Raw genomic sequence first — 25,502 nt, 5'->3', positions numbered from 1 at the left:
GTTTAAAACGCATTTCTAGATATCTTTTGTGATAAGGGGGGGGGGGGAACAATTTACACAACTGTTGAGGCGCCTATTGTTTTAGTTCACACATTCAAACTAGAGGCCTGTTTTCGTAAGTAATTTAGGGGAATAACACAGCTTTTGGCCCAGTTGTCTTTAGTTAACAGTGAAGCATTGATCCAAATCACACAATTGTTGTTTCAGTTGCCCTTTATTATCAGGGAAATAAATTACAGAAACATTGGTCCAGTTAAGTTTACTTTCCGTGGAAATAATCTACCAAACCATTGGTCCAGCTGTGTTTAGTTACCATGGAAATACTCTACCATTTTTCATTTCCATTACCGAAGCAATGGTTTAACATTATTGTGCAATTTGCATGTACATTTTTAAAAATGAAAAGATCATTTATTATTTTTTAAAAAATAACGTTTTTATCTATGGGCATGTGAAGATGAATGCACGAAAAGATATCTTCAATAAAAGGCAAGAAGGTAAAAAAAAAGATGTTTCAGATAAATTCAACCAAGTGCTACTTCTGAAAAATTAATGTAAAGTGGAACGAATGGACTGCATTAAATTAACGAATCCATGTTCATACATTCGAGATCAAGACTGCTTTCGATGTGGGAGGTGAACCGTGTTTACGGGTTTGCATAAACAGGATGTGCGCCCGTCTGAAACTTTGGTCTACACATCCAGATTCAATTTGCTTTTAGAATTAAGTTTGCAAAAACAACACAAGAGTCAGATTTCATCACGTGTAGTGTCCATTTAATTTAAATGTAAATAAAACAGAATATATTTGATGTATCCAAGTCCTATAAGTTTGTCATTGGAAAACAAAACCAAATCGATTTGCATTAGAACTGCTCTTATTTTCTATATCGAGCACTCCATGCACTCCGGTCTCTAGGTGATCTAGTCTACAGATTGGAGATGGAGTTTTGAATTTCACATTATGAATATAAAGAAACTACACTTACATAATGAAGAATATGACACAAGACTTTTCTGTTCTGGAGTTTGAAGACTGAAGACTTGGACAACGGACTTTAATGTTTATATATAGTAACAGGAACTGTTCAGTATACTTATATACCTGTAGCGCACTAGTAGCAAAATATAACACCACTACAAAAGCTCACCTGCCTGTCGGTTGATGTTCGTCTAAAGTGTTACTTATGAAGACGTTACGGCATCTGATCTGAGCTTACGATAGCATAATATATCTACTTATGCACAATGTGTATAATGAATTCCTGTATATTTTAACACAGGCTGGATTTTAAACCGTTATAACCATAATCTGGTGTACAACATCGCCAACCCGGGGCTATATTAAGTATTTATACCTTACAGTATACAAGTCAGTTATATAGGTCGATCGATCGGCTACAGGAGTGAAATATACAGGCCAAATAATGTAAACCCTTGTTGATAGACTTAGGAAGTGGACTACCACAAGAACTCCAAAACCTGTTTAATATTTTTCATCAAAATTGTTAAGAGTATATCATTATGTGAAATATGAAGTATTTATTGCAACAAAAACCATCAATATCTTTAAAGTATCGATCATTCATAAACAACAACGAGACTGGCAATCTCCACCTCATCACCAGTCAGTCCAAACATCCAGGAATAGTTACTCATCGATCTTATCCCACCAAACTATACAGCCCTCACTCCCAGACAAAGTCATTACTATGTACCCTACCAAACTACACAGCCCACACTCTCAGACAAGATCATTACTATGTACCTCACCAAACTACACAGCCCACACTCTCAGACAAGATCATTACTATGTACCTCACCAAACTATACAGCCCTCACCCTCAGACAAGGTCATTACTATGTACCCTACCAAACTATACAACCCTCACCCTCAGACAAGGTCATAACTATGTACCCTACCAAACTATACAACCCTCACCCTCAGACAAGGTCATAACTATGTACCTCACCAAACTATACAGCCCCCACCCTCAGACAAGGTCATTACTATGTATCCTACCAAACTATACAGCCCTCACCCTCAGACAAGGTCATAACTATGTACCTCACCAAACAATACAGCCCTCAGACAAGGTCATTACTATGTACCTCACCAAACTGTACAGCCCTCACTCTCAGACAAGGTCATTACTATGTACCTCACCAAACTATACAGCCCTCACTCTCGGACAAGGTCATTACTATGTATCTCACCAAACTATACAGCCCTCACCCTCAGACAAGGTCATTAATATGTATCTCACCAAACTATACAGTCCCCAAATATTACGTCATTCAAAGGTTGATTCAAGAGTGCTTCACTATGTTTCACATGTAATTGTATTTCGATTTCACTTTTCAGTGTAGAAGGAAATGTTAACGACAACAGCTTGATGAACATGTTATCAATTATCAGTAAGCGCAACGTAGTCTCTGCGTCACATGTAAATAGTCGTGTATGTAAGACACCATCACAAGCAAGGATAAGAAAAACTGTCCCTTACGGTGTATTTAACTTGTAAACAAACTTTCGTAACACCGTAGTTTCCCTTAGAAATATATTTGTACATACATTTTTCATGCTCGGGTTGCAATTTTATCAAAACTATTCAGGCTACCAACTAAACACATTGGGAGACATAAATGTATTCTTGTTGTCTTTAAATTGACGAAGAAATGTATTGAAGTGAGACACAAATTTCATTATTAAGGTGTAGACGATATCTAACACCCACTGAAATAATCTGAGAATATAAAGAAGCAATACGCTCAGGTGAATTTCGCTCATCTATTATGTATGATAGAGTCTTTTTGTCATTATTATTTTATCTCAGTGGTTTGAATACTTGAACCTTGTTTATTATATGGTTTATAGTTATTATTATTATATCACATGGTTTCTATTTGGTGTTATATTCCATGGTTTCTATTTGGTGTTATATCACATGGTTTCTATTTGGTGTTATATCAGATGGTTTCTATTTGGTGTTATACTCCATGGTTTCTATTTGGTGTTATATTCCATGGTTTCTATTTGGTGATATATCACATTGTTTCTATTTGGTGTTATATCAGATGGTTTCTATTTGGTGTTATATCACATTGTTTCTATTTGGTGTTATATCACATGGTTTCTATTTGGTGTTATATCAGATGGTTTCTATTTGGTGTTATATCACATGGTTTCTATTTGGTGTTATATTCCATGGTTTCTATTTGGTGTTATATTCCATGGTTTCTATTTGGTGTTATATCAGATGGTTTCTATTTGGTGTTATATCACATGGTTTCCCATGGTTTCTATTTGGTGTTATATTCCATGGTTTCTATTTGGTGTTATATCAGATGGTTTCTATTTGGTGTTATATCAGATGGTTTCTATTTGGTGTTATATCACATGGTTTCTATTTGGTGTTATATTCCATGGTTTCTATTTGGTGTTATATCAGATGGTTTCTATTTGGTGTTATATCACATGGTTTCTATTTGGTGTTATATTCCATGGTTTCTATTTGGTGTTATATCAGATGGTTTCTATTTGGTGTTATATCACATGGTTTCTATTTGGTGTTATATCAGATGGTTTCTATTTGGTGTTATATCAGATGGTTTCTATTTGGTGTTATATTCCATGGTTTCTATTTGGTGTTATATCAGATGGTTTCTATTTGGTGTTATATCACATGGTTTCTATTTGGTGTTATATTCCATGGTTTCTATTTGGTGTTATATCACATGGTTTCTATTTGGTGTTATACTCCATGGTTTCTATTTAGTGTTATATCACATGGTTTCTATTTGGTGTTATATTCCATGGTTTCTATTTGGTGTTATATCACATGGTTTCTATTTGGTGTTATATTCCATGGTTTCTATTTGGTGTTATATCACATGGTTTCTATTTGGTGTTATATCAGATGGTTTCTATTTGGTGTTATATCACATGGTTTCTATTTGGTGTTATATCACATTGTTTCTATTTGGTGTTATATCAGATGGTTTCTATTTGGTGTTATATCAGTTGGTTTCTATTTGGTGTTATATCACATGGTTTCTATTTGGTGTTATATTCCATGGTTTCTATTTGGTGTTATATCACATGGTTTCTATTTGGTGTTATACTCCATGGTTTCTATTTAGTGTTATATCACATGGTTTCTATTTGGTGTTATATTCCATGGTTTCTATTTGGTATTATATCACATGGTTTCTATTTGGTGTTATATTCCATGGTTTCTATTTGGTGTTATATCACATGGTTTCTATTTGGTGGTATATCAGATGGTTTCTATTTGGTGTTATATCACATGGTTTCTATTTGGTGTTATATCACATTGTTTCTATTTGGTGTTATATCAGATGGTTTATATTTGGTGTTATATCAGTTGGTTTCTATTTGGTGTTATATTCCATGGTTTCTATTTGGTGTTATATCACATGGTTTCTATTTGGTGTTATATCACATGGTTTCTATTTGGTGTTATATCACATTGTTTCTATTTGGTGTTATATCAGATGGTTTCTATTTGGTGTTATATCAGATGGTTTCTATTTGGTGTTATATCAGATGGTTTCTATTTGGTGTTATATTCCATGGTTTCTATTTGGTGTTATACTCCATGGTTTCTATTTGGTGTTATATCAGATGGTTTCTATTTGGTGTTATATCAGATGGTTTCTATTTGGTGTTATATCACATTGTTTCTATTTGGTGTTATATCACATGGTTTCTATTTGGTGTTATATCACATTGTTTCTATTTGGTGTTATATCACATGGTTTCTATTTGGTGTTATATCAGATGGTTTCTATTTGGTGTTATATCACATGGTTTCTATTTGGTGTTATATCAGATGGTTTCTATTTGGTGTTATATCACATGGTTTCTATTTGGTGTTATATTCCATGGTTTCTATTTGGTGTTATATCACATGGTTTCTATTTGGTGTTATATCACATGGTTTCTATTTGGTGTTATATTCCATTGTTTCTAGTTTTTGTTATATTCAATGGTTTCTAATTGTTGTTATATTTTTTTTCTTTTTCAGCCATTTTCTTTCAAGTGTTAATGTAGTGCTAACTGCTCTGATTCTATACAGTGAATGAGTGTACGTAGATTGTGGTTTTGCCATTTGTCTTTCTACCATTACCAGGAAGTGGACGAGCTTATCGTACTAACTGTTAGAACCAGTTCTTATGACTTCTATAGAAGATATATATATATATATATATCACCTTAACTCTATATACACTACTTCCTTGTACATGGATTGCACAATATATACATACATCTTGGAAAGCCGGTTCTTAAGACTACCAGCCAGGCATTGTCCCGTTAATTTTTTATATAGTTTTAACATGTATTTATTTAAATGTCGGAAAGAAGACAAAAGGTTCGTTTACAGACAAAAGATTCGTTGAAAAGTAACTTTATTTAAAAACGTATGAAGTCTTATTTGAACTTTGAATACAAGGGCATAACTTTTAATATTTTTTTTTAATCGGCACCACCGAATGTCGAAAGTGGCACCACCAATAGGTACGATAGGTAGAATGATTATCACCTTAAACACTAACGGTTCCCTCGTCATGCATGTGATGAACATGTTATAACAAATACATAGGATATTAGGACTGGCGTATTTTTGTCACAGCTAACAGCCTAAGCCAGGACACACATGCCAGCACAAAGCAGCACGGTCAATATAAGGACTTAAAGGGATAACGGCGACAATGCCGTCAACAGATTTACTTTTCATATTATGTCTAAAGGATTTGAAGAGCCGTACTAACACCATTATGGTTACTCGATGTCTGTGTCCAGAACTGACCTCAATGAACGTCATTGGACTTAACGCACTCAGGACAGGACAGACACACATACAAGACAAATGACGTAACAAAATAACCAAATTTGTACTACAGACAATTTTGAGCCATACTTAAGGAATAACAACCCTGATGTCAATATCAGGAAAAAATAACTACGATGCAAACATCAGGGAAAATCCCTGATGCCGATATTTGGAAAAAAACACCCTTATGCCGATATTTTGATCGTAAAGTTTTATTCCAATATAATTAAATCAACTCGAATGTCAATATATCAATTCCAATTTCAACAAAATTTTCCCGCAAAAAACGAAAAAGGATAGGGACATCAGGCGAATCTTACGGAAGTCTTCTCCTTACATCTTAGGTCTAATTTGGTGTAATGATTCACATATATATATATATATTTATAATATGCAAGTATATTTCATATGGTGAAGAAAAACGTCAGAGATCATATTGCAGGCTTCATTTCTAAGTTGGCACGTGCTTATATTTATATTTCGACTGCCGTCGTTTGTTAAAGTTTTGTTAAAGAGACATTTTCAGTATTCCAAACAGTCGAGTTTCAAATTGCAATACAGAGTTTACATTTAACAAATCAAAATTCACGTTAAATTATCTATATGTACTTGGAAAACGGTTGTACAATATTTTTTCATATGCCGTTGAGACATGCCATGAAGTATCTAAAGTATTAAAATTAATTTATGTTTATGTCGTTTATCAGAATGAGATTCCCCAAGAATAAGTTCATATAATTTATGAAGGGAGGTAACTCTGTTCAAATAAAAAAAACCCATAAAATTATCCAGAAATAATAGTGTTTACATTGTAGTAAACAAAGACTGTCTCTAAATCTTTTCCCCAGATCAACATAAGAAGACCCGAAAAGGGGATTTTTTAAAAACAAAATCGAGCTGGTGCACTTTCTGTCAGGTAATTAAGTAGACCTAAGCGTGTGATTTTTGTTTTGATAAGAAACCAGAACATGGCATAGAGGTATATATTACCTTAAGTCTAAACGCATTTTCTTGTAAGGTAAAAGCACAGAGGCCACATCGACATCACGATAAACCGGTTTGCTTTATAATGGTAATAGTATATTTCTTTAAAATCGCCAAGGTCTTTGTTTGGAAAATTTTTCACATTCAATTTACAACGAGATAAAACCTGAATCTTAATTATAACTTTTCTGATTTGGTGAGAAACTGGCTCTGTGATTTTGCATACGACATGGTATACGTCGGGTATGACAGTTTTTTTTTTAAATCCCCGGATCAAAAAATCGGAAGCATATTGTTTTTGTGCTGTCTGTTGTCAACTTTAACATTTAACTTTTGCATAATAAGAGGTGGGACTTTCATATTTGGCCGGTATGCCCCTTGTAACAAGACCTTTGTGGTATTACCATTTTCTTGACCATGTGACCTTGACCTTAACCGTTTTCCCACATTTGAAAGTAAATAAAAAATATACAACAAAGAAGATAAGTGTTTCTCAAAGTGTGCATGCAATGAGCGCAGTTTTAATGTCCCTATTAATTTTTTTGTTGCAACCGGGGCTGAGTATTTCATATATATAAATTCCATGGTATTACCAGCTACAACTACAGACATTATGTGAGGTCGATTAATTTACTGGATTAAATATTTCAACATGCTTCTGGAACTGAAATAAATGTATACAGAATATCACACGTATTTATGAAATATTAAAACCATTGAAAAACAATTGGTAATAATAAGAAAGGCGTTTATACAGATGATGACGACTGTAGCTAATATTTCCAGTGTATTTTAGATTGTATAATACCTTAACACAACTGAGGACTGTGAGTAATCTATCTGTGTGGTATGTGGTATAATACCTTAACACAATACCTTAACTCATGACTGTGAGTTATATATATGTGTGGTATGTGGCATGATACCTTAACACAATACCTTAACTCATGACTGTGAGTAATATATCTGTGTGGTATGTGGTATAATACCTTAACACAATACCTTAACTCATGACTGTGAGTTATATATCTGTGTGGTATGTGACATTATACCTTAACACAATACCTTAACTCATGACTGTGAGTTATATATCTGTGTGGTATGTGGTATAATACCTTAACACAATAACTCATGACTGTGAGTAATATATCTGTGTGTTATGTGGCATAATACCTTAACACAATACCTTAACTCATGACTGTGAGTAATATATCTGTGTGGTATGTGGTATAATACCTTAACACAACTCATGACTGTGAGTAATATATCTGTGTGTTATGTGGCATAATACTTTAACACAATACCTTAACTCATGACTGTGAGTAATATATCTGTGTGGTATGTGGTATAATACCTTAACACAACTCATGACTGTGAGTAATATATCTGTGTGGTATGTGACATAATACCTTAACACAATACCTTAACTCATGACTGTGAGTAATATATCTGTGTGGTATGTGGGGTAATACCTTAACACAACTCATAACTGTGAGTAATATATCTGTGTGGTATGTGATATAATACCTTAACACAATACCTTAACTCATGACTGTGAGTAATATATCTGTGTGGTATGTGGCATGATACCTTAACACAACTGATGACTGTGAGTAATATATCTGTGTGTTATGTGGCATAATACCTTAACACAATACCTTAACTCATGACGGTGAGTAATATATCTGTGTGGTATGTGATATAATACCTTAACACAATACCTTAACTCATGACTGTGAGTTATATATATGTGTGGTATGTGACATAATACCTTAACACAATACCTTAACTCATGACTGTGAGTAATATATCTGTGTGTTATGTGGTATAATACCTTAACACAACTCATGACTGTGAGTAATATATCTGTGTGTTATGTGACATGATACCTTAACACAACTCATGACTGTGAGTAATATATATGTGTGTTATGTGACATAATACCTTAACACAACTGATGACTGTAAGTAATATATCTGTGTGGTATGTGACATGATACCTTAACACAACTGATGACTGTGAGTAATATATCTGTGTGTTATGTGGTATAATACCTTAACACAACTCATGACTGTGAGTAATATATGTGTGTGTTATGTGGTATAATACCTTAACACAACTCATGACTGTGAGTAATATATCAGTGTGGTATGTGGTATAATACCTTAACACAACTGATGACTGTGAGTAATATATCTGTGTGGTATGTGGTATAATACCTTAACACAACTCATGACTGTGAGTTATATATATGTGTGGTATGTGGCATGATACCTTAACACAACTGATGACTGTGAGTAATATATCTGTGTCTTATGTGGTATAATACCTTAACACAACTCATGACTGTGAGTAATATATCTGTGTGTTATGTGGTATAATACCTTAACACAACTCATGACTGTGAGTTATATATCTGTGTGGTATGTGATATAATACCTTAACACTGAAATATAACTAAATATAACTCGGAAAAATTACATTTGACAGGTTTCAATGTAAAAATGTGGAGAAAAAATCAAACGGAGGCAGCCATTTTATTGCGTCATTATCTATCAGAATGTTATGTCATTTCCATATCATGATAGAAAGAGGCAACCAATGAAAAACGCTGTAGGGTATATCACACTTGTGACATACATGTAGAAATATTACATGGGCGAAGTAACTGTACAGCAGGTGGATTATGAGCTTAAAATACAGCAAAACACACATGTCAAAACATGACTGATCCGACTGTTACTGCTGTACAATAACAGGCCTTATGTCGATCTGTACAAGCCGGAAGGGTGACACCCGAGGATAATTAGGTCTACAATAGAATTAGTTAGCAACAAATGTTTTACATATCTTATCGTTTATGAACAATAGGAACGTAAAATTTAAAATAAAAAACAAAAAAACAGTGTCTCAGCAATTGTGTAACCCACATCCTGTACATATACATATACTTATTTTAAGAGATGAAAGGATATTTACACCCTGAAGCTTTGGTTTGAATAGCTGCTGTATATTGATATAGGTAAGAACCGTGATATAAGAGGCTACTGTCCATGAAGGATACCGATCTCCCTGTCAACGTACTGGAAATTGGATCTTCAATATAAATGCCATTGAACCAGTACACGTGATCATTTGTTATATGTTTTATATATAGTAACTACCACCATGTCACAGTCAGGTGATTGCCGATCTATCTATAATGTCTATTCACACGATTCTTGTAATTCTCCCCATTGTTCCTGGCACACTTTGTCCGGCTACACCAAACTTTAGCAGTTTGTGTATGTTCAATGCTTCCTCAATTTGTGTACATTTGCAATATACAGGTACAACAACTTACAGTGTTATATATATATATTTGTTTATTTTGTTTGTGAATCCAGTTGCATAAGCCCCTACTGGCTTCACGATTCTATTGAAATTACAAACCAGGTTGGTACGCAAGTGGTACCCAACTTCCGATTATGCAGTCTAGTCATGCTATTGTTCAAGTAACATTAAGTATGGCATATTTTCTGAAGCTTTCAAGTATACAGGTATATGTATACGTAATTAGCAGATACACTAAGGTATGGTATCGATTCGGTACCTGCTCGTTGTACTGTGTACGTGTGTCGTGTTGGTTGACATAATAGTGTCTATTCTTATGGTTTATACAAGTTTTAGGACATGCATTTGACGCAAGATCTAAATATATGCTGTCACTGAAATCAGTTGTTAGGATTTGCAACTATCGTGTGAAGTTATTCGCATTGTCTTGTAAGCACAGGTGTGGGTCATCAACATCAGTTACAGGTATATATATATATGTAGCCAACACAGATCGATATCAGCTTCTCACGAGAAATAGTTACCTTGGCGATATATTAGATATCTATATGTGTATGGTACCACTAACCTAATGTCACTGTTGTATAGGATTATGTTGAAACGATAATAATTCATACAGAATAAAATGGTCTACTGGAACACGACAGTGTCATTACGCAAAAGAACTCACATACAAAATCATGACGTGTTACAATCATATTCCTCCTCACGTTGCAAAAATGTATATCTAAATCACATCCCTGTCCACTTCAGATACTGTATATCTAAAACAGTTATATTAAAGCTAAGAGGCCAAAAGAATACTGTACACACACACACATACACACACGACCAGCCACACCCGCACTCGCCACCACAAACAACACCAAAATTACATACCTGGAGCTGGTGTCGATGCCGACGATTGAGCTGCTGCAATCGCCAAGAAAATGTAAAAAAATCCAAGTGGACAGGCCATTGCGACCAGTTTGTCCGAAATGTTCGCCATACCTGTGTACAGGTAAATGTTGACTGTGTGTTCGTCTCGCTCTCGACACAATTATATTGTTATTATGGCGAGGTCACGGTCGACGTCTTCCTCACCTGCGTCGGGTAGTCGCTTTTTGTACCTGGTTTGGAGATTTATATAGAATTACTCCGTACCGTTTGAGCTAAATTCAATGCCGTTCGATTCTTGGTTCGATGTTGACATTGCCTTCAGTCTAATAATACGAGAACGGCGATGGACGTTAATCCACACTGGGGTATGTTTAATTAACACACCTATTACAATGCCTTGTATATACGTTTATATTCAGGACCGGAGTGGTTGGGGGTTGGAGGCGATCAAGTTGATTGGGGCGAAATTTGGGACATTATTATTTATGCATTTTCAGTGGAAACCTTATAATGAAAATAGCTTGACAATATGGAAATTGATTTCATATAGGTAACATGTATTGGTGGCTACGAAAAGTCAAATTACAATGGTGACAGTTTTTTTTCTGTCATTGTCCATTTATCACAGACTTAAAGAAGATAAAAACCGTAAATGGTTTATCTTTAGATAAAATTTGGGAGCCTGACAGGCGATATGCCGCTTCCATAAGACAATACTGGGAAGGTACCAGAAAGGCGAGATACCACGTCCATCAGGTGAGATATCGCGTCAATGGACACTACCGCGAGTGTACCAGAAAGGCAAAATATCGCGTCTGTAGACAATATTGAGATGGTGCCAGAAAGGCGAGAAACCGCGTCCATGGACACTTCCGCGAGTGTACCAGAAAGGCGAGATACCACGTCCAGGAACACTACCGCGAGTGTACCAGAAAGGCGAGATACCGCGTCCATGGACACTACCCCGAGTGTACCAGAAAGGCGAGGTACCGCGTCCATGGACACTACCACGAGTGTACCAGAAAGGCGAGATACCGCGACCATGGACACTACCGCGAGTGTACCAGAAAGGCGAGATACCGCGTCCATGGACACTAACGCGAGTGTACCAGAAAGGCGAGATACCGCGTCCATGGACACTTCCGCGAGTGTACCAGAAAGGCAAAATATCGCGTCTATAGACAATACTGGGAGGGTAGCAGAAAGGCGAGAAACCGCGTCAATGGACAATAATGGCATTTGCGAGAGAGGCGAGACAGAGATATTATGACGACTAATACGACATCCTCTTCTGTTGACATGTTCTTATAAAATAATTACAGATAAGTTATTTGAGTGTTGTCTTATCATCAGATATTGTAATAAATAGCAAATCCGTGTAACGTTAAGAATGTGTTTATAGCGTAAGGACAAGAGATATATTAGATGACACAGAACTGTTCAAGAAAGATGTCGTCAGTAAATAAACCATTGCAAAATTCAAGTTGATATTTTTTGTCGTTTTTCAATAACTTTAGGACAAGATATGAAGAAAAGAAATGGAACCAACAACAAGCTAACGAGCACCAAATACGTCAAGCTTCATATCGCACAAAGAAATAGGATATTTCACAATGAGGTCACTATGACGACCATAAAACTTCCCGATAATTTTCCTCAATTTGAATCTTTTAAACACTTTATTACGAGTTTGTGCGCCAGTTGACTTCTTGCATGAAAGCCATGATAGTTGGAACAAGCCCGTGCTACTTACAGAAAACGAGAAAATTGGAACAAATTTCAAAATTTCCCAGATTTTGCACGTCTTGTATACAAATGAAAATGATGCAATGCATATCAAAAGAATGTTAAATCCCGTAACAATTATGTAGACTCATCACTGATAGCGAAATTATCTATCCATTTAAATGTGTCGACAATACTGGACAGAAGACTCTTATTGATCTTCAAGAACAACTGTTGTCTTTCACAAGGTGTAAATGATATTTTTCTCCGCAAGTCGCCGTCGTTTTAATAATTATTAGTGTTTTAATAACGTATCTGTATCCTTTTGTGACACATAAAACACCTTTATTGTCAGTGTTAATCAGTAAAACATATGACAGAGAAAACTTTCATTTTTGTCACACTATTTACATCAACGGTATCAATCTGAAGTTAAATGTTGTGGAAAAAATTACCAATATGTCAACTTTATGATAATCCATACTCAAATTCAATAAAATTAGGGCAAAATAATGACAAAAGAAAGATTTACATGGAGAGTCCCTAAAAAGCATACGGAGAATACGACCAGATGTTCCGAAAGAGTAAGCGTCTTCTACTTCTTCGACGACATCCACCATATATAAAATGTAAAACAACGGAACAAACAGGTAAACTAACGAGCATTAAACACGTCCAGCTTCCTACCACGCAAAGAAATAGAATATTGAATCAACCGAGACATGTAAACGTTCGTGATTCAGGGAAGTTGCATTCAGAAATGGAATATTCACAATAAGGAAATTGAGTCATCACGCTTATAATACAGCTTGGTGGAAAGCTGTAAATGTTGGTTATATTGAAGTAAACGATCGAAATAAACGGCTAGTGTAGAAGAGTCTGTGGTGTCCTTGATTTCAAAGTCTGGTGGGTCAACACGATTGGCGTGGTCAATGAATTTCTTGTTATTCATAGACAAGAAGTTTTCAATATATCTGAAGGTGAAACAGTCTAAAAAGGCTTTTATATAGAACCATGGAAGTCACATTAATCACTTACTTTTTATTATTTTAGAAAACATACTTAAAACATGGTATTCATAAATACAAAGATGCTAAAACTCTAGTACAAATTATGTAACAGAATGTTAGTTATAAATACGGAACATGATCATTTAACGTTACCAAGTGAGGAAAAAAAAACAAACAAACAAACAGAGAAATCTAACATAATGTCATACAGATAACACTCGACTTCTGTTTGGAGTTGAAGCCGTGGCGATGAATAACTTTGTAATGTTAAATGAGATCATGGTTACTGAATAATATATTTCAATTTGCGGGATAGTGTTTCGTGAATTAGTGGCACGACTCAGAATATACACATGTACTTTAAACTGTTCTAACATAATCTGATTTATGAACATAAAGAATTTTATTTAAATATGGAGCTGCTGCATCTCCCTGTCTAGATTTTTACTTTTCCTTTAATAACTTTGGATTTTGGCAAGTCGCCTCCTAGACTTAAAACAACAGGACCTTAGCATCACTGATGAGACCTAGAAGGACAAAACAGCTGTATGCTGCGGTTTCATTCATTGTTTGACTCTACTCTATCTAATTCTGAAGTATTAGCGGGTGCCATTCACTTTTGTGTCTTTTGTACAATCTTTTAATCCAATTCGAAGCCATTGAGAAAAGTTAAGAAATGTTTATGTACTGTGCACACTCAAGTCTTCAGACTAAGTCACTGTACCTGTACTACATTCTGTTCATAATTTATTCAAGAACTTCTAAAAATAGCTTTAAGATTATACCCATGTTTTTAAATTACAAAATTAATTGTGTTCCGTGGCTAGTGTTCCTCTCCATCTTCACTTTGACATGCCAATCAGTTAATTTTGGTTTTCCTTCATCGCCTTCTAGAGTTCATTTTTGAGGCCCTTAGCATCACTGGCGAGTCCTTGAAGGACGAAACATCTGTATAGTTGAGAATAACTGTTTGGCTCGTCTTAGATCTGAAAGATGCACCTTATCAAATAGTCATAGGTTTTTTTAAAAACCTAAAATATGTACCTAATTGTTCATGTTCTAAGAAACGCCAAATAAATTCAAACAACTTAAACTAAAAAAAAAAAATGAAATAAAAAAATTTAAAAAAAATTCCATACTTAAAATTAAAAATATTCTTTTACATGTACTAAACACAATTATCACGAAATTTAGCTTGCATCCCACTAACAAAGTTTGTCATAATAATTTGTGGTTTGTTTTGACGTGTTCTGATATCTGTGTACTCTTACTGACAAATAAATCATCATCACTCAAGACTAATGGGATATTAGTTGGTGACTGGTGCCCTGATCCAATCTAGATTTTACTGACGTTCCAATGCTGGGTAAAATTTATATTAATCTCTGTAGGTGTAAGACTAAGGAGAGCAGCGTACTGTATGTCAATCTGAATTTTTATCCATGTAATATTCTTACAACTTCCCTCGCCCCTGTTAGGTGATGCGAGACACGTATGTTCACAATTAACAGGTACAAAGTTTCAGGATATGATACGTGTAAACACATATATTTCATGATTTATGAACCTTGAAAAAAGAGTTTCTCTGCTCAATAGGAAAATGTTCTTTGAGCCATGCGCCAACCTTCACATCGTGTCCCTGGGTGACACCACATATAATTGGTAGGAAACCCGCTTGAACTCGCGCTTTGTCATTTAAAATATATATATCGTATATCAATTATAACAAATATTTGTGAATCTATTTATAACTAGATCGTCAGGGTATGATATAGAACAGACTATCACGAATCGAAGAATGCTAGATGCACAGTCCCAATTGCGTAATAGATGTGCCTGATACAAACTATCCTAAGAAAGTCATATTTATCTGTATAACATAGGCATATGTTTAATTAAGTAGCGATATCTCCTACACAAAGAAATGCTTGTGACAACGGGGAGGCGAAGTGTCAAATCACATAGAAAATTAGATATCCTCCAGTTTTTCGGATGACTCTATAGAAAAGACTCCTGAACAAAAGACGCTCAAGTAAATATATCACATTTCAATACAAATTTAGATTTCTATACAGCATGACTAAATGATAAATATAAAACGACTTCGATTTTTCCAATATTGATAGAGATTGGGAAAAATTCATACCGGTCGAAATCAATTTCAAAACAAAACATAGTAGGTCACTTAACCCAATAATTTCACACGTTGCAATATTGTACGATTTCAAAATAACGTCAATTGCATATGTAAACTCTGAATCATGATACTATATTTTTTAATGATTTAAAAAATGGCATGGCAAAACTAAGAGGGCTAAAAGTCCACCACCAATGTCTACTACCTGAAACCTGAGACACTATGTCTCTGCAGACAACTCTACAGGACAAACGTTCCCTCAGACGCTTTACCTCTCCAGACAACTCTACAGGACAAACGTTCCCTCAGACGCTTTACCTCTCCAGACAACTCTACAGGACAAACGTTCCCTCAGACGCTTTACCTCTCCAGACAACTCTACAGGACAAACGTTTATATATGCCTGGTGCTAGTGTTGTACTATTTATATATGTCTGGTGTTAGTGTTGTACTGTCTATATATGTCTGGTGTTAGTGTTGTATTGTGTATATGTGTCTGGTGCTAGTGTTGTGCTGTTTATATATACCTAGTTCTAGTGTTGTACTGTGTTTATATGTCTGGTGCTGGTGTTGTACTGTGTATGTGTGTCTGGTGTTAGTGTTGTATTGTCTATATATGTCTGGTGTTAGTGTTGTACTGTGTTTATATGTCTAGTGTTAGTGTTGTATTGTGTATATATGTCTGGTTTTAGTGTTGTACTGTCTATATATGTCTGGTGTTAGTGTTGTATTGTGTATATATGTCTGGTGATAGTATTGTACTGTTTATATATGTCTGGTGCTGGTGTTGTACTGTTTATATATGTCTGGTGTTAGTGTTGTACTGTGTATGTGTGTCTGGTGTTAGTGTTGTACTGTCTATATATGTCTGGTGTTAGTGTTGTATTGTGTATATATGTCTGGTGTTAGTGTTGTACTGTGTATATGTGTCTGATGCTAGTGTTGTACTCTGTATATATGCCTGGTGTTAGTGTTGTGCTGTGTATATATGTCTGGTGCTAGTGTTGTGCTGTGTATATATGTCTGGTGTTAGTGTTGTACTGTCTATATATGTCTGGTGTTAGTGTTGTACTGTCTATATATGTCTGGTGTTAGTGTTGTACTGTGTATATATGTCTGGTGTTAGTGTTGTACTGTATATATATGTCTGGTGTTATTGTTGTATTGTGTTTATATGTCTGGTGCTGGTGTTGTACTGTTTATATATGTCTGATGCTAGTGTTGTACTGTTTATATATGTCTGGTGCTAGTGTTCTACTGTGTATATGTATCTGGTGCTGGTGTTGTACTCTGTATATATGCCTGGTGTTAGTGTTGTACTGTGTATATATTTCTGGTGTTAGTGTTGTATTGTTTATATAAGTCTGGTGTTAGTGTTGTACTGTGTATATATGTCTAGTGTTAGTGTTGTACTGTGTATGTGTGTCTGGTGTTAGTGTTGTACTGTCTATATATGTCTGGTGTTAGTGTTGTATTGTGTATATATGTCTGGTGTTAGTGTTGTACTGTGTATATGTGTCTGATGCCAGTGTTGTACTCTGTATATATGCCTGGTGTTAGTGTTGTGCTGTGTATATATGTCTGGTGCTAGTGTTGTGCTGTGTATATATGTCTGGTGTTAGTGTTGTACTGTCTATATATGTCTGGTGTTAGTGTTGTACTGTCTATATATGTCTGGTGTTAGTGTTGTGCTGTGTATATATGTCTGGTGTTAGTGTTGTACTGTATATATATGTCTGGTGTTATTGTTGTATTGTGTTTATATGTCTGGTGCTGGTGTTGTACTGTTTATATATGTCTGATGCTAGTGTTGTACTGTTTATATATGTCTGGTGCTAGTGTTCTACTGTGTATATGTATCTGGTGCTGGTGTTGTACTATATATGCCTGGTGTTAGTGTTGTACTGTGTATATATTTCTGGTGTTAGTGTTGTATTGTTTATATAAGTCTGGTGTTAGTGTTGTACTGTGTATATATGTCTAGTGTTAGTGTTGTACTGTGTATGTGTGTCTGGTGTTAGTGTTGTACTGTCTATATATGTCTGGTGTTAGTGTTGTATTGTGTATATATGTCTGGTGTTAGTGTTGTACTGTGTATATGTGTCTGATGCTAGTGTTGTACTCTGTATATATGCCTGGTGTTAGTGTTGTATTGTGTATATATGTCTGGTGATAGTGTTGTACTGTGTTTATATGTCTGGTGTTAGTGTTGTACTGTGTTTATATGTCTAGTGTTAGTGTTGTACTGTTTATATATGTCTAGTGTTAGTGTTGTATTGTGTATATATGTCTGGTGTTAGTGTTGTACTGTGTATATATGTCTGGTGTTAGTATTGTACTTTGTATATATGTCTGGTGTTAGTGTTGTACTGTGTTTATATGTCTAGTGTTAGTGTTGTATTGTGTATATATGCCTGGTGTTAGTATTGTACTCTCTATATATGTCTGGTGCAAGTGTTGTACTGTGTATATATGTCTGGTGTTAGTGTTGTACTGTGTATATGTATCTGGTGCTGGTGTTGTACTCTGTATATATGCCTGGTGTTAGTGTTGTACTGTGTATATATGTCTATTGTTAGTGTTGTACTGTTTATATATGTCTAGTGTTAGTGTTGTATTGTGTATATATGTCTGGTGTTAGTGTTGTACTGTGTTTATATGTCTAGTGTTAGTGTTGTACTGTTTATATATGTCTAGTGTTAGTGCTGTATTGTGTATATATGTCTGGTGTTAGTGTTGTACTGTGTATATATGTCTGGTGTTAGTATTGTACTGTGTATATATGTCTGGTGTTAGTGTTGTACTGTGTTTATATGTCTAGTGTTAGTGTTGTATTGTGTATATATGCCTGGTGTTAGTATTGTACTCTCTATATATGTCTGGTGCAAGTGTTGTACTGTGTATATATGTCTGGTGTTAGTGTTGAACTTTGTATATATGTCTGGTGTTAGTGTTGTACTCTCTATATATGTCTGGTGCAAGTGTTGTACTGTGTATATATGTCTGGTGTTAGTGTTGTACTTTGTATATATGTGTGGTGTTAGTGTTGTACTCTCTATATATGTCTGGTGCAAGTGTTGTACTGTGTATATATGTCTGGTGTTAGTGTTGAACTTTGTATATATGTCTGGTGTTAGTGTTGTACTCTCTATATATGTCTGGTGCAAGTGTTGTACTGTGTATATATGTCTGGTGTTAGTGTTGTACTTTGTATATATGTGTGGTGTTAGTGTTGTACTCTCTATATATGTCTGGTGCAAGTGTTGTACTGTGTATATATGTCTGGTGTTAGTGTTGTACTGTGTATATATGTCTAGTGTTAGTGCTGTATTGTGTATATAGGTCTGGTGCTAGTGTTGTACTGTGTATATATGTCTGGTGTTAGTGTTATACTGTTTATATATGCCTGGTGTTAGTGTTGTATTGTGTATATATGTCTGGTGCCAGTGTTGTACTGTTTATATATGCCTGGTGTTAGTGTTGTACTGTGTATATATGTCTGGTGTTAGTGTTGTACTGTGTATATTTGTCTGGTGTTAGTGTTGTACTGTGTATATGTGTCTGGTGCTAGTGTTGTACTGTGTATATATGTCTGGTGTTAGTGTTGTACTGTGTATATATGTCTGGTGTTAGTATTGTACTCTGTATATATGTCTGGTGCCAGTGTTGTACTGTGTATATATGTCTGGTGTTAGTATTGTACTGTGTATATATGTCTGGTGCCAGTGTTGTGCTGTTTATATGTGTCTTGTCTTAATTATTCATTTAGCTTTGAATGAATTCCAAGCTTCACCAAGCTTTTTGTTAGCGGAGTAAAGAGTACAATGTAACTGAAACAATGAGAAAAAGCATCGATTTTTAGTAATGATTTTGTAGGTTATGAACACTTACTGTCATGCAGAAATTACATAATCTTTTTTTACAAAAATAAAATAGTAATATTTTTATTCTTCAACATCAGTTTTCTATAGAATATCTAACAAGAGGGCAAAAGGCCTGCATTGCTCACCTGACCAATACCGTTTTTCAGGTACTTCGCTAATTGGCCCCGTCCCTCCCACCCCAGGGGGATGAGACCTAATTTCTATAACAGATAAGAATGTTTCAGACCATTCCATTAAGAAGAATGTGCTCTATTTCCCCAAGATAATCAATTGTCCTCATTGCGATTCCAAAGACAAAGGCGAGTTTTATTATTTCACTATTTCTTACATTTTTTGACTTCTGAAAGAAAATTATATATTGATAGATATCATTTTACAAATATAATGCAGATTACAGAGCTAATGAAATATAGCAATGCCAAAACTGTAAGGAACCTTGGAATAACTATGAATTTACCAAAATAATTTTTAATAATTATTGTCCCTGTTGATTTGATGTGAAATGAAGTATATAACGATATATGCGACAATGATATGGATAATATAGCTTACCCAGTGAATATTGAAACAAAATGACTGACATGTGTCAATCTTTGATTTTAATAGTTTAAAGTTAAATTGTTATGGTAATTTCTTAAAGAGTACTGCATGGATCTTTCTCAAATTCTATATGAAGATTCCCATCGGTACCTTTTATATGTTGGGACTGATTTGGATTCTGGATTTTGACAATGGAAGTTTATTATTCCTACCTAAATACTAAATAGATCTTTCACATTTCCCTTGGTCATTTGTTGGTCCCTGTGGATTTTGGGTTTGATCAGATAAGCCAAACGGCGAACAGCTTCCTACGTTGGTTTTGACAGTAAAAGATTTTTTCCCATTGTTTCATAGAGGAATTTTTAACTTTCATATGATTCAGAGCTAAAACAGCGGAAAGAAGAGAAAAGAAGGGAAAAGATGTTTTAGTTTCAAGATCAGACAATGGTGGGCAGCGAGATCGAATAGTATTGGTCCTATGTGGACATACAGGTTATCAAACGGAGAATCTTCAATCTTTCCAACATACCATGCATGTCTAGAACACTAATTATAATTTGCTCTTAAAACAAAAGGCTGCTTCAATCATTATTATGCCATCTGCGAAATTACACAGGGAATCTGTTAAAATTTTCTAATTGTGATGTTACGAGTAGTGAATAGATGCAAAGTTGGTTAAAAAACCAAAAACATTATTTTTGCAGATTTTTAACTTGATATCGTACACAGCTAAAACACAAGGAAATATTAATTAGGTACCAATGACCTAGTGATGTGAAGTCCATAATATCCTTAATAAATACTCGGTAAATATTACAAAGGCTTTTACAGAGAGTAAATCAACTTCTGTGTATTCAGCATTCATAGTAAAAGAATGCAGTCTTTGTTGCAGTGATATTTCCTCATTTTTTCCCCCTTGTTTTTGCTTGTAACTTTACCTTACATTACTCCCTTTATCTGAGGCCACGGTGGACGCACGATTAAGGCATTTTTATCATCAGCCCTCCACCTCTAGATCGCTGGTTAGATGTCTATGTGTGGCAGTCTTACTGACCACATTGCAGTGTTTTTTCATTGGGAACTCCGTCTTTCTTTCACCACATCCTTGAATGACCCTGGCTGTTGGTAGGATATAAAGCAACAATACGACAAAACCTCATGAGAATTTTCATAAATATGAATATCATTGCCACTGGAAAATATTAAGGTACTGATGATTAATTATGGGGGGAAAACACAGTACACCATTGCATCAGAAGAGGTTAAACAATTTTGATAAGTCACAATTGATTACGACATCATTCAAGATAAAGGCCCAGAAAGGGCCTTTCTTACAAGCCATTGCACAGAAGGTTTCCTATGCCAATGCAGTATGAAAAGTAGCACTGCGTAGCTCTCGCCTATTTATAATAATTTTGAACCAAATTAGTACTCCATTACACTATCCATTCTTGAGAAGAAAATAAAAGAATGTCTCAGCCAATCAGAAGCCACTGTGATCATTTTGGATCTTCTGATCTGCAGGAAAAACAACACCTGTTCAGGGCCTCGTGATGCGTCAATGGCAAAAGTTATTATTCTTGAGAAGAAGTCAAAAATGTCTTAGCTAATCAGAGGCCATGGCGGCCATATTGGATTTTCCAGTTAGCACCAAAATCAACAATATTTGTGAATGTTGTCATGATGATCATTTGTACCAGAGTTCGAAGTCCCGTAACTCTTGTAGATATGAACAGATTTCAATGATAATCAAATCCATGTAATGCCTCGTGTACATAAACCCATATATCAAATTTGGCAAAGATCCAACGGTAAATAGCAGTGTGTTGAAAGTAATAAAATGAGATGTTGTCAGCATTCAAAGACCTATACCACTTGCAAATAGCAATGGATGTCACTGGTTATCAAACTCCTGTGGCATTCAAAGTCCCATAACTCTTGCTGATATTAACAGTTTCGGTCAATGTGACATCTCAAGTACATAAACCGACATACTGAACATCAAACGTGTTTATATATCCCTAGTTATCTCATTTGAGATTATTAATTCATATCTATGTCAAATTCCGTGTTCTAAATGACGGAAATCCAGAACTTATGCTGTGTATTGATTGATTGATGAAATGATAATTAGCTCTGTATATGTTCTACAGTTATACAGGTACATCATACATGCATAACATACAATATAACACAGGTAGCTATAGGTATCATTTTAGTACGAAGTTCCTGAAAACGTGTGCACATGATTTTATCAATAATAACATACTTCCAGCCAGCATGACTGCTCTTTTTACTGAAATAGGTGTTCAGACTTCACAATACGCATTTTAAATTAAGCTGGTTGCGTAAGGTAAAAAATAATCGATAGCATACAATACTGAATAGGTCGAAAAGAAAAAAAATGTATATGAATATTACATATACAAGGTAAATAAGCAAATCAGCAAATACAAATAAATGTCGATTGTTTACAAAAGTACAAAAGGCAAATTGATGAAAACTAAGTTTATTGTCTTTCACAGTGCAATGTATATAAAGTCAAAGTGCTCCTGGTCGGTTATACACAACATTACAAGTACATTCGAAAATTCATATTTCCAAATATAGACAAATAGTACAATATAAAAGTATGACCCTCGTCACATTCTCTTTGAAAAAATGTTACATTTATCTGTATTTAACAAGTTTAAAGGTGTTCCAAGGTATTGAATCTAATTCTTTTCCGAAAAAATTATTTATAAGGTTCATTTAATATGATGAAGTGATTATAGTTTCCCGTATATATGTAGATAAACAAGCCAACATATGCAATTCTTCTTATACAGCACACGGTTAAAGTTTCAAGGCTTCACTATACCAGTTAATATACCGAAGATCTCAATATATGACTTATAATATCAGACCTTATTTCTAATCTACTACTGAAGCTGAGGACTAATAAAGAATAAGATACACAAGATGCAAGAATGATTTATTTCAAAAAATTGACAAACTTTAAAAAGAACGCAGTTACCTTTCAAAGAAATATAATTCTATTTATAATTTAAAACTTCAATAAAAACGAAGCTAAATATTAAATGTCATCGAATGAAAAATTAGTAAACCAATATATTAGACTCGTATATTTTACAAAATGCTGAATATATATGTTTTGATAGCTTTTCATAGCCTTCCATGTTTTGAAATAAATAATGCTTTTTAGTAGTCATAACTAAATCATTGCACGTGCGTGAAGGTTATATTCAGGGTCAAATTGGCAAAAAATAAGTGAAATATTGTATCAATCTTTAGGCTTTGGTTAAAATATCTGAAAATCAGAATTATATGACAGTAAAGAACATAAAGACAAATAAGTTTACTTGACAATATACGGCTCTCTTCAAAATTGAACAAATTATAGCGTTTGGCCTTAAGATTAGAGCGTCCACTTGGTTCAGTGGTTTACCTTGTCTTCAGAACAATTTTCTTGTGCATTCTCTGATCAGGGACCCGAGAGCTTGCATTCATTGTTTCATAAGCTTTCTGTATCCAACGATACTTTTAAGTAACACTAAGTTATTTCTTCCATGCTTTGTTGATGCACGCCAACGATACGGATGTCTGGTTCCTTTTCCAAATTCCAGATTGAAACAGTTTGAGGCCACGTTGACGTCCCAAATACCAAGATATAAGGGGCTGGTGTTTTAACCTACCCGTGTGTATACATAGCATACTGACTATCTTTCAGACATACGAGTTTGCTTTGTATGCTTTGCTTTCTTGCAAGATGTAAGTGAACATTGAAAACAAAGTCTATACAGAAAACAGTTGATGTACTGTCACTGAAATTACCGCATACGTCAGGTCACAGGTCGAATCATCATCTTTGACTTCCGTAATGACGTGAATTCCACGGTTCCTGTAAAGTTTTTCCAGCACATTGTGTCAGGATTATTCCCAGGCGTTGGGCTGTAAAACCCATTCAAATTAGAGTGATGACAGCTACGGTACCACCAGGAACCCCTGAAGACGTTTGCACAGTTCGCGTTGGGACGTATGTCATTATCCATATCTTTGGTGGTAAAACGATATCCGTTGTTATAAAGCATGCTATCAGTAACATTTCCAGTAAACCCGGTCACAGAAAGACGATAGCGGTCGCTTTCAGAGGCAAGGGAGAAGGAGTTGTATCTAGCGTATTTAGTGTGACCAGCTTCATCTTCCATTTCTATGTAAAGTTCATATGTTTGGACTGAAGTAAGGCGATAAATCTTTTCATTTCCGAGCCAATATTCGCCATAAGGATCACCAAATCCGTTCTTGAAATCTTGCCAATTATTAAGAAACTCCTGATTACCGTTAAATCTTCTTTGAAAAATAAGCCATCCACCGTTAAGAGTTTCCATGTCACAGTATGCATCAAACACAAGACCTTGCGGTATAGTCAGTGTGTAAACTGACGATGAACTTCCTGCTGGCAGACAGTCACATTGGAAACATCTGATAAAAATGCTTATCAAAGGTTGGTAAATTTTGCTTGAGTGATGAATTAGTCGACATTCTTTCGTGGAATCCTCGAAATCGAAAGCGTCACAATCCTGAGCACCACAGACATTTGCACAGGCCAGTAGAGAGGGTGTGCCACTCAAATTTTCCACAAGAGTGTAGCCGGTAGTGTCATTCGTGTAACCGTCTGTATTTCGAAAGAATGCAACCATTTTGTATTCCGAAATTGCATAATTGGAAAAACAAAGTACATACCAAATAAAACACCTCAAAATACTCTGCATTTTGTCAGTAACGTTAGAACCAGGGAGGATGAAATCGGTTTTATCTAGAAATAAGTATGACGAAGGGGTGTTTCCATGCATCCATTTACAGCATCTGTCAGACAAAAAGGACGAGCAATTGCCGTCAGTGTGTCTCGTCAATCCTCAATTAGCTATTGAAAAAAATTCTATGAAAGGTTTTCGTTCTTCCGGTCTGGGATTATCTCACGTTTGTAGTTTGCTTGTATCAGTATAGATTGCTTTTTACATAAGCTGAGTTTATTTTTTTTAATTTCAGATCACTAAAAGGACTTTCGTATCAATTATACTGGTGACATCAGGACGTATTCATCAATATCTACCGTTCGAGTCAGCCATACCCAGAGTCGCTTTCATGATTA

General features: G+C 35.1%; 2 protein-coding genes across 2 annotated transcripts in view; both read right to left on the bottom strand.

The window, feature by feature from the left end:
- Nucleotides 1–11,163, bottom strand: part of LOC132554425 (uncharacterized) — a 61,397-nt gene extending 50,234 nt beyond the window's left edge. Inside the window, exon 1 of the mRNA XM_060218745.1 lies at nucleotides 11,055–11,163. Within this exon, the coding sequence (XP_060074728.1) occupies nucleotides 11,055–11,163 (109 nt within the window). The remainder of the gene's footprint in view (nucleotides 1–11,054) is intronic.
- Nucleotides 11,164–24,192: 13,029 nt separating this feature from the next.
- On the bottom strand, nucleotides 24,193–25,050 carry LOC132554424 (ryncolin-1-like). Its single transcript, XM_060218744.1, has one exon. It carries the CDS (start codon nucleotides 25,048–25,050, stop codon nucleotides 24,193–24,195), a length of 858 nt encoding a protein of 285 aa, XP_060074727.1.
- Between the last annotated feature and the right edge of the window lie 452 nt (nucleotides 25,051–25,502).

This window comes from Ylistrum balloti, unplaced genomic scaffold (genome assembly GCF_031769215.1).
Source record: "Ylistrum balloti isolate Yb309-2 unplaced genomic scaffold, AGI_CSIRO_Ybal_v1 Utg370402, whole genome shotgun sequence".
Classification (NCBI taxonomy): Eukaryota; Metazoa; Mollusca; class Bivalvia; order Pectinida; family Pectinidae; genus Ylistrum; species Ylistrum balloti.
Note: the sequence above shows the minus strand (reverse complement) of the source record. Positions and strands in the feature narration are given on the sequence as shown.

Bases quoted from the DNA above. Each gene is read 5' to 3' on its own strand.
- LOC132554424 (XM_060218744.1), bottom strand. From the start codon at position 25,050: ATGGTTGCATTCTTTCGAAATACAGACGGTTACACGAATGACACTACC.